At 50.4% G+C, this 14,024-nt stretch overlaps 1 protein-coding gene across 4 annotated transcripts; it reads left to right on the top strand.

The window, feature by feature from the left end:
* Positions 1 to 5,307: 5,307 nt before the first annotated feature.
* TOR1B (torsin family 1 member B) lies at positions 5,308 to 11,887 on the top strand. Of its 4 annotated transcripts, none has more exons than XR_004350306.1 (6): positions 5,308 to 5,575; positions 6,189 to 6,454; positions 7,631 to 7,806; positions 9,342 to 9,469; positions 9,777 to 10,495; positions 10,859 to 11,887. XR_004350306.1 is itself a non-coding variant. In XM_032634418.1 (6 exons), exons 1-6 carry the CDS (start codon positions 5,380 to 5,382, stop codon positions 10,016 to 10,018), a joined length of 1,065 nt encoding a protein of 354 aa, XP_032490309.1. In that variant the 5' UTR covers positions 5,318 to 5,379; the 3' UTR covers positions 10,019 to 11,887. The 4 variants fall into 4 exon arrangements, 2 of the variants coding, with proteins under 2 accessions (XP_032490309.1, XP_032490310.1); XM_032634418.1 differs by adding an exon at positions 9,180 to 9,236 and having other exon boundaries at positions 5,318 to 5,575; positions 9,777 to 11,887; XR_004350307.1 differs by having other exon boundaries at positions 5,310 to 5,575; positions 6,189 to 6,789; positions 9,777 to 11,887.
* The last annotated feature ends 2,137 nt before the right edge of the window (positions 11,888 to 14,024 follow it).

Here is a 14,024-nt window from a genome sequence, read left to right as displayed (position 1 = left end):
GAAAATTTATATGTGTAACTGAATCACTTTGCTGTACACCTAAAAGCTAATGCAACATTGTAAATCAACTACACTTCAATTAAAAGGAAAAGGAGTCGAGGCAGGAGAATAGGATGGGAAAAGGTCCAAGAGGAAGGTAGGAGCACAGCACATAGGGCTTTGAGGTCAGAGTGAAAAGGGTAGATTTTTTCCTAAGGACTTTAGGAGCCATTGACAGGTTCAAAGCAAGACCAACGCGATCCAGTCTGCTGTGAAAAGACCACCTGTCTCTGTTGTGGGGAGAACGGATCAGGGAGGACCAGGGTGGATGCAGAGGACTCCCTGGGGGCTGCTGTGGTCATCCATGTGATAGGTGATGGTGGCTTGGATTAGGGGGTGGCCAAGGAGAGGAAGACAGCTGAAGAGTTCTTGAGTGTGTTTTGGAGATGGGGCCGGCAGCCTGTTGATGGGTCAGAAGTGGAGGCTGAGGGAAAAAGGAATACAGGACAAGCAGCTGATGGAGGATGGTTCCACTTCCTGAGATAGGGACCTTGGGGGAGGAACACATTTGGAGCAAACAGTCCAGACTTCGGCTTTGACCGTGTAGGTGCTGAGACGTCTGGTCAACAGCCAAGTGGAGATGTCCAATGTGGAGCCAGATGCAGGGGCTGGAGAGAGAAAGTCATCCGGGGCCCTCTCACTCAGGGAGAGAGGACAGAGAGCGAGGGGGTCTAGAACGGAGACTTGGGGTCAATCAGGGTTGCGGAGGGCGTGACAGGGAAGACGTGGCAACCAAAGAGGCTAACACTGGAGAGGTAGGAGGCCGTCTAGCCAGGGGACTGAGCTCCAGGTCAATACACGAGTCCTTCCCCGGCAGCTGAGAATCCAGAAGGGAGGCGTCAACTCCTTACAGTAAATTCAGAGTGTGGACACGAAGGCTGAAGAACAAATGCTTGCTGGGCGGGCTCTGCTTTGGGGTAAGGGGGCTCACACTTTTAAAAAAAATTTTTGCTCAAATAAATAAAAATTTTTGCTCACACATCCCTTTGCACGTTTTTAGATTAACATATATTAACATAGAAACTTCTCATTATAAGTTTAAGTGGTTGCAAAAGACGCAATTTCCTGTCTATTGTAAGCATGGACATTTTAGGGTAACATTGTTACGCTGTTCTTCTAGGTCTGCACAATGGAATCTGAACGCCATAGCAGCCTTACCTGCCATCATCCATTTATAAAATGCATGAACAAGTCAATGTTTACAATCAGTTTTCGGTACTTCAACTCACACTTCTCCCATCAGATGTCACCCTAATGAAGTGTACTTTCTGCCTAAAAGTCGCTTATCAATCATTCTACCTTATTTCTCTGCAACAAAGGTATGTATATAGTACAAATTAAAACTTCATATAAAAGTTTTTTCTGGTGACCACAAAGCTCTAAGTGTTCAAATATTTCTTTTGGATTGCTGTGTATTAGTACACGGTCAATCAAACCAACATAAATGGGTTACAATTTTTTTCATAAATAATTATTAAACCAAGAATTAAGATTTTATGGAAAATCTATTAATGAGATGGATGGGGTTCTCTCCCTTTTCTTTTTCCATTTACTTCGTGTATCCACTGGGGAAAATTACTGAGTGATTTTTCTTCTTTCCAGGGGGCCAGAGGTAAGACAGGGGAGGTGAGAAAGGAAACTGCAGGAAGCTGGGCCACTGGGGTCTTGCTCAGGGAGGAAAGAGGAAAGAGGCTACGTTTCCACTGTAGAGCACAGGGAACCATATTCAATATCTGGTAATAACCTATAATGAAAAGAATCTGAAAGACGGAATCACTTTGCTGTACACCTGAAACTAACAAAACCTTGTAAGTCAACTATACTTTAATTAAAAAGAAAGAAAGAAAGAAAGAAAGAGAAAGAAAGGAAGGAAGAAAGAAAGAAAGAAAGAAAGAAAGAAAGAAAAAGAAAGGAAGAAAGGAAGAAAGAAAGAAAGAAAGAAAGGAAGGAAGAAAGGAAGAAAGAAAGAAAGAAAGAAAGAAAGAAAGGAAGGAAGGAAGAAAGAAAGAGAAAGAAAGAAAAGAAAGAGGCTGAGTTTGTAGGATTGGCACCTTTACAGTGATCTATCCCACATGTCCTTGTGAAGTCTTCACCTATCTCCAGGTGTTCACATATCCCAGGGTGAAGGTGGCCGGCTTAAGACAGGGTAAGGCTCACCACAAGGGCTGCCACCCTACCTCCAGAAAGTTGGGGCTCAAAGCACCTCTCCAGGGATGCCTGACAAGCTTTCTCCACCAGGGCTGGTGTGAGCAGGTAGCCTGGCTGCCAGGCCCTCGTTATCTGTTGAACCTAATCGGGTTTCCTGCTGGCTCTGGGACAGAGGCCGCCTCGGGCATGCAGTTGGTCAAGTCCAGCGCGTCCCCTGGGGTGCAGCTGTGAGGGATGGAGGAGCACCTCTGTGGCCTCCAGGGGATTTGCAACACGGGCTGGGGCGGGTGTGCGGAGAGCTGGAGGTTGAGACCATCAAAGTTACAGAAACTGGTTCATTCCTTTTGTTCCTAGCGGAGTGGTTCTGGACATGTGACCTCACTTCTCTGGGTCTCAGTTTCCCTATCTGTAAAGTGGGGATCACAACAGTCTCTTCCTCTTGAAGCTGTTGGGCATACCAATGGGCTGATGCATATAGAGTCCTTACCGCTGCAGACAGTAAGAGGTCAGGAAGACCTCTTACTGTGACTGTCACCGCTTTTTTTTTTTTTTTTATTGCTGTACGCGGGCCTCTCACTGCTGTGGCCTCTCCCATTGTGGAGCTCAGGCTCCGGACGCGCAGGCTCAGCGGCCACGGCTCACAGGCCCAGCCGCTCCGCGGCATGTGGGATCTTCCCGGACCGGGGCACAAACCCGTGTCCCCTGCATCGGCAGGCGGACTCTCAACCACTGTGCCACCAGGGAAGCCCAACGTGGACCATTTTTAAAGTCTTTAATGAATTTGTTACAACATTGCTTCTGTTTTGCGTTTTGGTTTTTTGGCTGCAAGGCATGTGGGATCTTAGCTCCCCGACCAGGGATCAAACCCGCACTCCCTGCATTGGAAGGCAAAGTTTTTAACCACTGGACCACCAGGGAAGTACCAGGAGAGACTGTTTAGACCACTAGTGTTTGAAAGGAAACGTTTGTGTCTTTAAGGATTGTACATGGTGCTGGAAGGAATCGATGGCATTTGGATCTGGAATTACAAAAGCTCAGTAACTGGTATTTATGACTCTAAAGATAACACAGGGCTTCCCTGGCGGCGCAGTGGTTGAGAGCCCGCCTGCCGATACAGGGGACAGGGGTTCGTGCCCCGGTCCGGGAAGATCCCACGTGCCGCGGAGCGGCTGGGCCCGTGAGCCATGGCCGCTGAGCCTGCGAGTCCGGAGCCTGTGCTCCGCAGCCGGAGAGGCCACAACAGTGAGAGGCCCACATACCGCAGAAAAAAAAAAAAAGATAACACAAAATACAACGTCCTGCAATAAATGAGAAGGGTGGCACTGAACAATGGAAGTTCATCAGAGTCCTCACCATCCCCCATGCCCACCCTCCTCCTGTTCCTTCCCCAACAGGACCCTCGCCTCCCCAGCCACAGCGGCGCATCCCCCCACAACCCATTCTCAGATTCCTTTCCCTCCCTCCTGCTGCCCCTGCTCCAGTTCAGGCCACTGTCTTCTCTCCTGAAATACTGCCCAGCCTTGGACCCAGTCTCCCTGCCACAGTGCTGGCCTCTCCAACCCCAATACAGGGCCAGAGTGGTCTGAACCATCACTGCCCAAAGCCCCCCTGGGGCTCCCTTCTGGTCCCAGGATAAAGCATGGCGCAAAAGGCCTTGATGATTTGGCCCCTGGCTGCCATTCCAGTCTCTCCTGTCTTCACGATCCAGCTGCCTGAGCACCTGGGGCTCCCTGTGTGCCCAGCTCCCACTTACCACCAGCCACAGCGCGTACTACCCCCTGCCTGGAGCGTTCACGCAGACCACCTTCACCTCTCCCCTCCTCACTTGCCCCAATCCCCTTGGGTAATCTTTACCCATTCTTCAGGTCAAAACTGAGACATGGAGGAGGAGAGCCTTCCCCGACCCGCCCATTGGGTGAGGTGCCCCCCTCTGTGCATCTCACATCACAGCACTGACCGTGCTGGTCATAAACTGTCCGTTTGCCCATTTGCCTCCCTCACTAGACTGACAACTCTGTGAGGGCAGAGACGGTGCCTGTCCTATGCCCTGCTTTATTTATTTATTTATTTTAAAAATGTTTTTGGCTGTGCTGTGGCATGCAGGATCTTAGCTCCCTGACCAGGGACGGAACCCGTGCCCCTGCAGTGCAAGCGAGGAGTCCTAACCCTGGACCGCCAGGGAATTCCCCTGTGCCCTGCTTTATCCTCAGCATGCGGCACTGGATCGGACACAGCCAGTGTTTGTTAAACATTTGTTGATACACTGGCTGATGAGTGAACTCAACCAACTTTGGCAAAGCCTGGGCCAGCGTTACCTGGACAAACCCAGCAGCCATCGTGATCTTTGATCTGACCGTGTCATTCCCCGTGTGAAACCTTCTGTGGCTCCCTATTGCCCCCCAGGCAGAGGCCTTCCCCTCCCAGTCTCTGCCTAGCACTCCATCCTCGTTCTCACCAGCCTCCACCATGTGAAATACTTTCAATTCCCCAAACTGCACATCCTGCATACCCTGTTCTCTGCATAGAACACCCTACTACTCAATTTCTGCTTGTCTAACTCCTTTAATTCTCAGTTCAGACTGACAGCGTTACCTGCTCCATGGCCTCGGTGCTTCTCTGACCGCTCACTATTGGCCCTTGCCCACTGACTGCCTCCCCCAGAGCCTAGAAGCTCGAGGCGGGGGCGGGCAACCCCATCTCCTTCCCTGCTGTCTCCCAGCATCCAGCAAGGGGCCTGCCTTGTAGCATGCTCAGTGAAAGAATGCGCTTCTGGGTTTGACCACGTCTGCCTCGGTGTAGCCCCAGTGTTCAGCCTGGGGCCAGGCGCCCAGGGCACCCTGCAACTGTTTCAGGAAGGCAGGCAGGGTGGGGAGACTTGAGAAACGCTCACGATAGCTCCCGGGGAAGTGAAGGGAGGGATGACAAAGCAAAGTGTGAAGGATCTGATAAGCTCTTAAGAAAAAGAAACCGTAAAAGGTAGCCGTGCGTTTCACCTGAAGCTGAGCGTCACCGCCCCTTTCCGTGGCTCTCACAAAGATGGTGGCGCAGAGCCACGCCCCTCGCCAACAAGGCCTTCCCACGGTGGGGGGTGGGGGGCTGCGGGCGGAGGTGACGCATGGATCGGAAGTCCGTCCTCAAGCTCGGCCGCCCGGGCGGCCCTAGCAGCGTCTGTGGCTGGCCGCGAGCTGGGCGATGCATCCGGCTGGGCTGTTCTGGGTCGCCGCGGCGCTGCGGCTGCTGCTGGCGGCACACGTGGCGGCGGCGTTCGAGCCTATCAGCTTGGGCATCGCCGTCGGGGCCGCGTCGGCCCTCACCGGCTACCTGTCGTACAGGGACCTGTACTGCCGCTTCGCCGAGTGCTGCCGAGAGCAGCCGCTCAACGCGTCGGGTATGGCGGGTCTGCCCCGGAGGGGCTCGAGGGGCGCGGGGTCAGCCCCCGGCACCCCGCGCTTACCCTGAGGTGGGGTGGGAAGGAGGAGGGGTGGGGTCTCGGCCCGGACTCCAGCCTCGGAAGCCGTGTCTTCGGAGACAGATTCTCCGGATCGTGGGGCTCTGCCCAAGTTCCTTTCTAAAAGCTTGGATTCCTTGGGATGACAGTAAGAAGAAACCGAAAGCAGCAGCCCTTCGGCGCCATGTCACCCCTGTTAAGTAGTTTTCAGATGTGCAGCGTCTGCCCAGAAAGCCCACATTTGGCCCTCGGTTTTCTTACAAGCCGGAAGGGGTGGCTGGGGAAATAGCAAGCAGCTGAGTGAAGAGAGGGCCAATCCTTGGATGAACGAACACATTTAGTTTCCTTTTCTAGTCCATTTCCTTGGAAGTGGCGTCGTGTGACTGCAGCCCGTGTGGTTCTGCCTCAGCGCTAACCCTGGGGTTTGGCAGAGACCCTGCTGGACCGCTTGCTAACCTGTGCCTCTCGCTTTGGCCAGCTGGGGAGAGCGCTGCTTTTCTGGTGCACGTTTAATGTGTATTTTTCTCTCTTGTTCCCGGGCTGGCTTCTGCAGCCCTCAAGCTGAATTTGGAGGAGAAGCTCTTTGGGCAGCATCTGGCCACAGAGGTGATTCTCAAGGCGCTGACTGGCTTCAAGAACAACAAAAATCCCAAGAAACCACTGACTCTTTCCTTACACGGCTGGGCCGGCACGGGCAAGAATCTTGTCAGCCAAATTGCGGCTGAAAACCTTCACCCAAAAGGTCTCAAGAGCAACTTTGTCCACCTGTTTGTGTCGACCCTGCACTTCCCTCACGAGCAGCACATAAAACTGTACCAGGCAAGGAATTCTGTTATCCCATCCCCTGGCCTCTCGGACCCGTCAGGGCGACCTGCTCCCTGACTCCGGCCTCCGCTTCTTTCCTTTGCACTCCAGTAGCCCCAGGCCCCTGCACACTTCCCCCACCCTGGCAACCCTTTGCCATTTGCAGAACTCTCCTGCAACTTTTTTTTCTCGCTGATTCCAAAATAATACAGCTGGGTAGGTGATGTTATTTCCATTAAAAGATGGAGGCAAGAGCGGCAAGGCGACTCGCTCCTTAGAATTTTCGTGCAAATCAGAAACTGGGACCCAAATCTCCTGACCCGCAGTCCGCAGGGTAGCTGTGTTGCGCAGTGAGTATGTTCAGTATCCCCATCACAGCCCTTGGTTAAGTGGAGCAGGTCACACGATTTGCTTGGACACGACTTCATTTAAGGCTTTCTGTGATGCAGCTTCAGCTTGGCCCACATTCTTGGCGTTGCTACGTTAAGTGGTCCTGTAAGGCTCTCATTTAAATGGACGTCCTTGTGAAAGTTCGCGTTCCTACTGTTAGGTGAGGACTGAAATAAGGAACAGAAACTGAACAAGGAAGTTAAAGTGGATATTTGCCCCATAAACTGTAAGACAGGGAAGACTACCAAAAAGAGAGAATGATTTTCTTATTTACCAAATTCTATCATAAATCCCTAGAAATACAGGAACAAACGCTTTTCGTGAAATGTCATCTAGGTCAGCACCTTTGTTCACTGCACCAGTAAAAGGCACTGGTCTCGGGATGCTGTGCCGGTCTTAGCCTAGTTTCTTATTCCTCAGTATGTCTGGTAAAATTAACGTGAGATTCCCAGCCACAGGGAGATGAAAATTACGGGTTGGTTAACAGTGAAATGATCAATATTCACGTATCTTAGACCCCGATACCGTTAAAAAGTCACATTTGGCACGTCATTTGAGTTAGGAAAACACTTATTTGCATTCTAGCACCTATCTCTCTGCCAGTTTCCACTTCTTATAGATGAAGTTTTGGAAAAGCTCTCAGACAGTGAGTGGAGGCTAGGGTGCGATTTTTCTTTGTTAAACCCCAGAAAGCTCTGATTTTTCACCTTCCTGAGTATGAGGAACAGTGGAGCGCTTCTGCTCCCCTGGACATAGCTTTTGAGTCCCTGCATCCTATTTCTTCTCTTATGGTTGGTCTAGGACCAGTTACAGAGGTGGATTCGGGGTAACGTGAGTGCATGTGCGAGCTCCGTGTTCATATTTGACGAGATGGATAAACTGCACCCGGGGGTCATTGATGCAATCAAGCCATTCCTAGATTACTACGAGCAGATTGATGGTGTGTCTTACCGGAAGGCCATCTTCATCTTCCTCAGGTCAGTGGGAGGTGTTTCTCCGAGGGCACACAGCCCTTCATTCTGCCAGGGCTAGAAGGAGGTCCCAGCAACCTCAGCAGGTCCCAGGGACAAAAGTGCCAGCCTGGCAAAAGTGACTTACGGACTGCTTTTACTTTGGGGTTGCTAGTGTCAGCACGGCACAGGGCAGGGGAGGGGGGAAACGAATGAAGGAAATAGTAGATAACAGGTAATTTCATTACTTGCACATGTTGCCTCTGAGGGTTATAAAAAGTTGTAGCGGGCTTCCCTCGTGGCGCAGTGGTTAAGAACCCGCCTGCCAATGCAGGAGACACGGGTTCGAGCCCTGGTCCGGGAAGATCCCACATGCCACGGAGCAACTAAGCCCGTGCGCCACAACTACTGAGCCTGTGCCCTAGCGCCTTCGAGCCACAGCTTCTGAAGCCCACGCGCCTAGAGCCCATGCTCCGCAACAAGAGAAGCCACCGCAATGAGAAGCCCACGCACAGCAACAAAAACCCAACGCAACCAAAAATAAATATATATTAAAAAAAAAAAAGCTGTAGCATGACACAACAAGTTCTGAAAAAGATTTTCAGTTCCTGAGGGCAGGTGCTATTTTTTTTTGTCTAGTAGCACTTAGTAAATATTCCTTGGTTGAGAATAAACCTTAGAGAAATATCACAATCTGATTCCATATTAGAAAACTCATAGTGTTTTCTGATGATGTGTGACATTTGTAAGAAATCATTACAACCCTTTAATACATATAGACTGGCTTATATAGTTGACTTTTTTTTTTTTTTTGTCGTACGCGGGCCTCTCACTGTTGTGGTCTCTCCCGTTGCGGAGCACAGGCTCTGGACGCGCAGGCTCCGCGGTCGTGGCTCAGGGGCCCAGCCGCTCCGCGGCATGTGGGATCTTCCCGGACCGGGGCACGAACCCACATCCCCTGCGTTGGCAGGCGGACTCTCAACCACTGCACCACCAGGGAAGCCCTATATTTGACTTTGAAACAAGCTGTATAGGGACCTCCCTGGCGGTCCAGTGGTTAAGACTTCGCCTTCCACTGCACGGGGTGTGGGTTCGATCCCTGATTGGAGAGCTAAGATCCCACATGCCTCGCGGCCAAAAAACCAAAACATAAGAAAACAGAAGCAGTATTGTAACAAATTCAATAAAGACTTTAAAAATGGTCCACATTTAAAAAAAAAAAAGCTGCATAGAAACAAAAAAAAAAGAATAAACTTAGAGCAGGTACGTTTCCTGATTAGAGAGAGAAGTCTTTATTTTTAATTAATTTTTATTGGAGTATAGTTGATTTACAATGTTGTGTTTCTGCTGTACAGCAAAGTGAATCAGTTTTACGTATACATATATCTCCTCTTTTTTAGATTCTTTTCCCATATAGGTCATTACAGAGTATTGAGTGGAGTTCCCTGTGCCATACAGTAGGTTCTCATTAGTTATCTATTTTATGTATAGTCGTGTGTATACGTCATAGACAGAGAAGTCTTAACGTGTGACTTTAATCTTCGTTTCTTTGGCAAACTCAGCAATGCAGGCGGGGACCTCATAACTAAGACGGCCCTTGACTTCTGGCGGGCAGGGAGAAGGAGGGAAGGCATCCAGCTGAAGGACCTGGAGCCCGCGCTGTCTGTCGGAGTCTTCAATAACAAACACAGTGAGTGCCCCTGGCGAGGAGCCCTCACCCTGCCCGCAGTCACCGTGTCTCTCTCTAAGCCTTTCGCGAAACCACAGAATCCGCTCGCCTCCGCGCCTTGGTTGAAGTAGGGACTTTTTCGGAGGGCATTCTATTCTACAAGCTAGTTAGCAGGGGTAGCCAACCGATCCTTACATGAGGCTTGACCAAAAGAGAATCTTGAGGGCTACAGACGTGAAGAATGTGCTGGGCCCTGTTAGAGCAGCGAGGTTGGCCGGGTGACAGGGACAGTAACAGGCGAGAGACCCAGCTGTGCCTTGTTTCCCAGGTGGCCTGTGGCACAGCGGACTGATAGACAGAAACCTCATCGACTACTTCATCCCCTTCCTGCCCCTGGAGTATAGCCATGTGAAGATGTGCGTGCGGGCAGAAATGAAGGCCCGCGGCTCTGCCATCGACGAAGATGTCGTCACCAGAGTGGCAGAGGAAATGACGTTTTTCCCTAAAGACGAGAAAATCTACTCAGACAAAGGCTGCAAGACTGTGCAGTCACGGCTGGATTTTCACTGAATGCTTATCCAGATGGGGTGAGACGCGGCTGGGAGCCCAGGGAACTCGGGGCCTGGCCTTTCCAAGCACTTTGAAGACCTCTTCAGGGTTTGCACATTTGCACCTGTGGACTTGCGGGATCTGGAAGGTTCTAAGGGTTGATTTTTGAAATGCTCATCTGTTAAGGGTACTTGTCATTTTGCAACAGCACAGCAACCCAGCTGTTCATTGTGGTTGAAGATGAACTTTTGAAGTCCCTCCCCTCCCCTGCCACTACCACTTAACTGACCTTGACAGGAGTGCCTTGAAAACAGCTGTGTGAGTGAGACCAAGGACTCTTTCCGACCCAACGGTACCCACACCTCAGAAGCTGAACTGAAGGAGTTCGAGGGCCCCGCTGCAGTCCGGGGAGCACTGGGTCTTCACCTGCCAGAAACATTCTTCTGCTCTAGTTCTTTTTCTTTACAGAGCGCGTTCACCGGCTTGAAGTATTTTCAGGTAAAATCGGTGGCACCCTCAGGCACAGTGTAGTGTGGGAGGACCTGGGCCCACAGGCCGAGCACGCAGCTGGGGGAACTGCCTGTGTGTGGCATGGGGGCTCCACGCCAGGGCCCTGCAGCCAGGCGGGACGGGCAGGACCTCTCGTGTGTCCGTGGCTTTGCTGCTGACAGCCCTGGTCATGGAATTCCTTCTCCCAACTCTCACTTGGTACTTATCGCAGCCTTCCTTGTATCACCTCTACTCCTTACCTTCAGCCCCGGCTAGATGTCCCGCCAGCCATATCATCCCTAGAGTCCGATCAGAACGCAACTGTTGGCTTTGAGTCCTCGGTTCCCACGGTGAGATGTTTGTCTGTTACAGTTTACACGTGGGTCAGTCTCTCACTGGACTGCACAGAACCATTTGAAATCCGTAGGACAGAGTCATTCTCCATGGATGACACGTGCCGACTGAATGGTCAGCTTGCAGGTTCTCGTTGCCAAAGTGGAAGTATTGGACACCAGAAGTGCTCGAGTTTTCAAGGATATGTATATTTTTTATAATGTTCTTATTTCTGAATCTTAGATAATAGAAATATGGGACATTGCTCATTTTAAAACATGGGAAGGAATAATTGCCTATTCCTTTATCAGATACTCATAAGGTTGCGCCTGATCCTGGTGTCATCTGAGAATGATACCCTGTATGGCAGTGTCAGGCTGGGCTGCCCTGGCCACTGGGAAATACGACTTCCACTCCAGCCAGTGTGAATCGTTTTATCTTGTAGTTGCAATGCAGCTGCAGACATGTAATGAGAACATGCAGCTTTTTTCTATATAAGACATGGCAGAATGAATGTTCCTCCCATATGGCAATGCCTTATAGAGGATCACACTTAGTCTTTAAAAAATGCCAAGGTGGGGCTTCCCTGGTGGCACAGTGGTTGAGAGTCCGCCTGCCAACGCAGGGGACACGGGTTCGTGCCCTGGTCCGGGAGGATCCCACATGCCGCGGAGCGGCTGGGCCCGTGAGCCATGGCCGCTGAGACTGCGCGTCCGGAGCCTGTGCTCCGCAGCGGGAGAGGCCACAATGGTGAGAGGCCCGCGTACCACCAAAAAAAAAAAAAAAGCCAAGGTGAGGCTTAAAATTTTTAGTACATGTTCTCAAGTTGGAGCTAAGTTATGTTTCTTTTGTCACCTTTTGGGTGTCTGGTCAGGAGGAGATAAGATTTTTTGTTATGATGCAATAAACTCAACACATGTTGGTTACCTTTGGACTGCTGTTACTGATTTGTAACTTGAAAAGGCCACAGTTGCTCATGGCCCAGTCTCCCGACCCCACGTAAGATGTAGACGAACTTAAATTGACCTACTGAATGGCAAATAATAAAGCCTAAATTTTATCACATGAGATGCCACTTGCAGAATTTTTTTCTGGTTTATTTGGTAGCTCTGAAAAGTTTGAGCTTAGAATAAAGGCTCTTCGATAACTCAGGTGTCTTTAGGCTCACCGTACCTGGGACACGCTGGTTGGCATTCTTTACCTCATAAAGAATCAGTATTTACCTAGGAACTTCCCTGGTGGTCCAGTGGTGGAGAATCTGCCTTCTAGTGCAGGGGACGTGGGTTTGATCCTTAGTTGGGGAACTAAGATCCCACGTACCGCAGGACAACTAAGCCCACGTGCCACAATCAAAGAGAAGCCCGCACGCTGGAACTAAAGACCCGATGCAGCCAAAAATAAATAAAATAAATTAAAAAAAAAAAAGTATTAGACCTTAAAAAAAAATTTAACTTAAAGGCTGTTATCCCCAAACAAATACAAAGTTAAATTGGATTAGATGATGGGTTCTACTCCATCGAATTTTCATGGATGAAAATATCATCAGAAAGAGCTGGTCGTCTTCCTAACAAATATATTCTTCTAAAATTAACATAGGAAGGAAACTGAGGCACTCAAACGTGACTCACGGCTGCCATTCTGAACCTGAGCAAGGCCGAGCTCAGACCAGGAAACCTACTTGCCTGGTCTTGCCTGCCCTGAAGCGGTAAATAATGAAACCCTTGTTATGTTAACCAGATTTCAGCTTAATCCCTTAACCTGGGCTCTTATTTTTGACAGTGATTTCTCTTCCCAGGACTGAGGATGGAGCCCTTTCTAGAAAGCTGAGACCCTCTTCTCCATCACGTCACCCACTCCTATAATTTCCCAGTTGGAGGTGTTCATCCCGTGAGGCTGCCCTTCTCCGTCTGGGTCTCAGGCTAATGTCTCTTCTGCTTCACCCCATGCTGCCTCATCTCAAAGACTGAACTTTCCAAGGGGCGTCAGGGGACCCCTGTGTTCCCTAATTAGGGACTCCCATTTTCAGATGAATGGTTAGCCCTAATCCCGGGCCGTGACAACAGGCCAGCTTCAGGTCAACATCAAGCACCTTCCTACGTTCAGTGCTGCCTTAGGGGGCCTGGGCGGGTGGGTAGCCATGAGGCAGAGGGGTCCAACCCGTCTTCTGTGCCTGCTAATAACTGCCCCTGCAAGCACTGTGCAGACGCTCATATCCCACAGCAGCCCTCGTAGGCACATAGGTGTGTTGCACAAAACAAGGAGTGTTTACGTTCCGACACTGCTCTGTACTCCTGCCCGGCTTCTCAGCGGGAGGTATGTCTGTAGACTTGAATGAACTCCACAGCTGAGTGTCGGGAGCTCCAGGGCCCCCCTTGACGGAGTGTGACCCCACGGGCAGCTGAGCAAGGAGCCGGAGCTGCCAAGGTCCTCGGAGTCCATGTCACACTCCCCTCCATTCCAGCCTGGGCTGCACAGTTAGGTCTAAATTCACAGCTTAGGGACTTCCCTGGTGGTGCAGTGGTTAAGACTCCGCCTGCCAACGCAGGGGACACGGGTTTGAGCCCTGGTCCGGGAAGATCCCACATGCTACGGAGCAACTAAGCCCATACGCCACAGCTACTAAGCCTGTGCTCTAGAGCCTGCGAGCCACAACTACTGAGCCTGTGTGCCACAACTACTGAAGCCTGCACGCCTAGAGTCTGTGTTCCACAACAAGAAAAGCCACCGCAATGAGAAGCCCACGCACTGCAATGAAGACCCAATGCAGCCAAAAGTATAAAATTAAAAAAAATTTTTAATTAAAAACAAAAGCAAGTCACATGAACGTTTAAAAATAAATAAATGAATAAATAAATAAATATTAAAAAAAAAAAAAAGAATCTGCCTACCAACACAGGGGACGCAGGCTCGAGCCCTGGTCCGGGAAGATCCCACATGTTGCAGAGCAACTAAGCCCGTGTGCCACAACTACTGAGCCTGCGCTCTAGAGCCTGCGAGCCACAACTTCGGAGCCCGAGTGCCACAACTACTGAAGCCCACGTGCCTAGAGCCCGTGCTTCACAACAAAGAGAACCCACCACAATGAGAAGCCTGCACACCGCAACGACGAGTAGCCCCCGCTCGCTGCAACTAGAGAAAGCCTGCACACAGCAACGAAGACCCAATGTGGCCAAAAAAAATTTTTTTTAAATTAAAAAAAAATGTA

Source organism: Phocoena sinus, chromosome 6 (assembly GCF_008692025.1).
Source record: "Phocoena sinus isolate mPhoSin1 chromosome 6, mPhoSin1.pri, whole genome shotgun sequence".
NCBI classification, from domain to species: Eukaryota; Metazoa; Chordata; class Mammalia; order Artiodactyla; family Phocoenidae; genus Phocoena; species Phocoena sinus.
This window is presented reverse-complemented; position numbering and strand designations above follow the sequence as displayed.

Excerpts from the sequence above, each read along its gene's own strand:
- TOR1B (XM_032634418.1), top strand. The coding sequence starts at position 5,380 with ATGCATCCGGCTGGGCTGTTCTGGGTCGCCGCGGCGCTGCGGCTGCTG. Across the intron at positions 9,237-9,341 it reads GGAGTTCCCTGTGCCATACA|CAATGCAGGCGGGGACCTCA; the intron begins GTAGGTTCTCAT and ends TGGCAAACTCAG. Across the intron at positions 9,470-9,776 it reads AGTCTTCAATAACAAACACA|GTGGCCTGTGGCACAGCGGA; the intron begins GTGAGTGCCCCT and ends CTTGTTTCCCAG.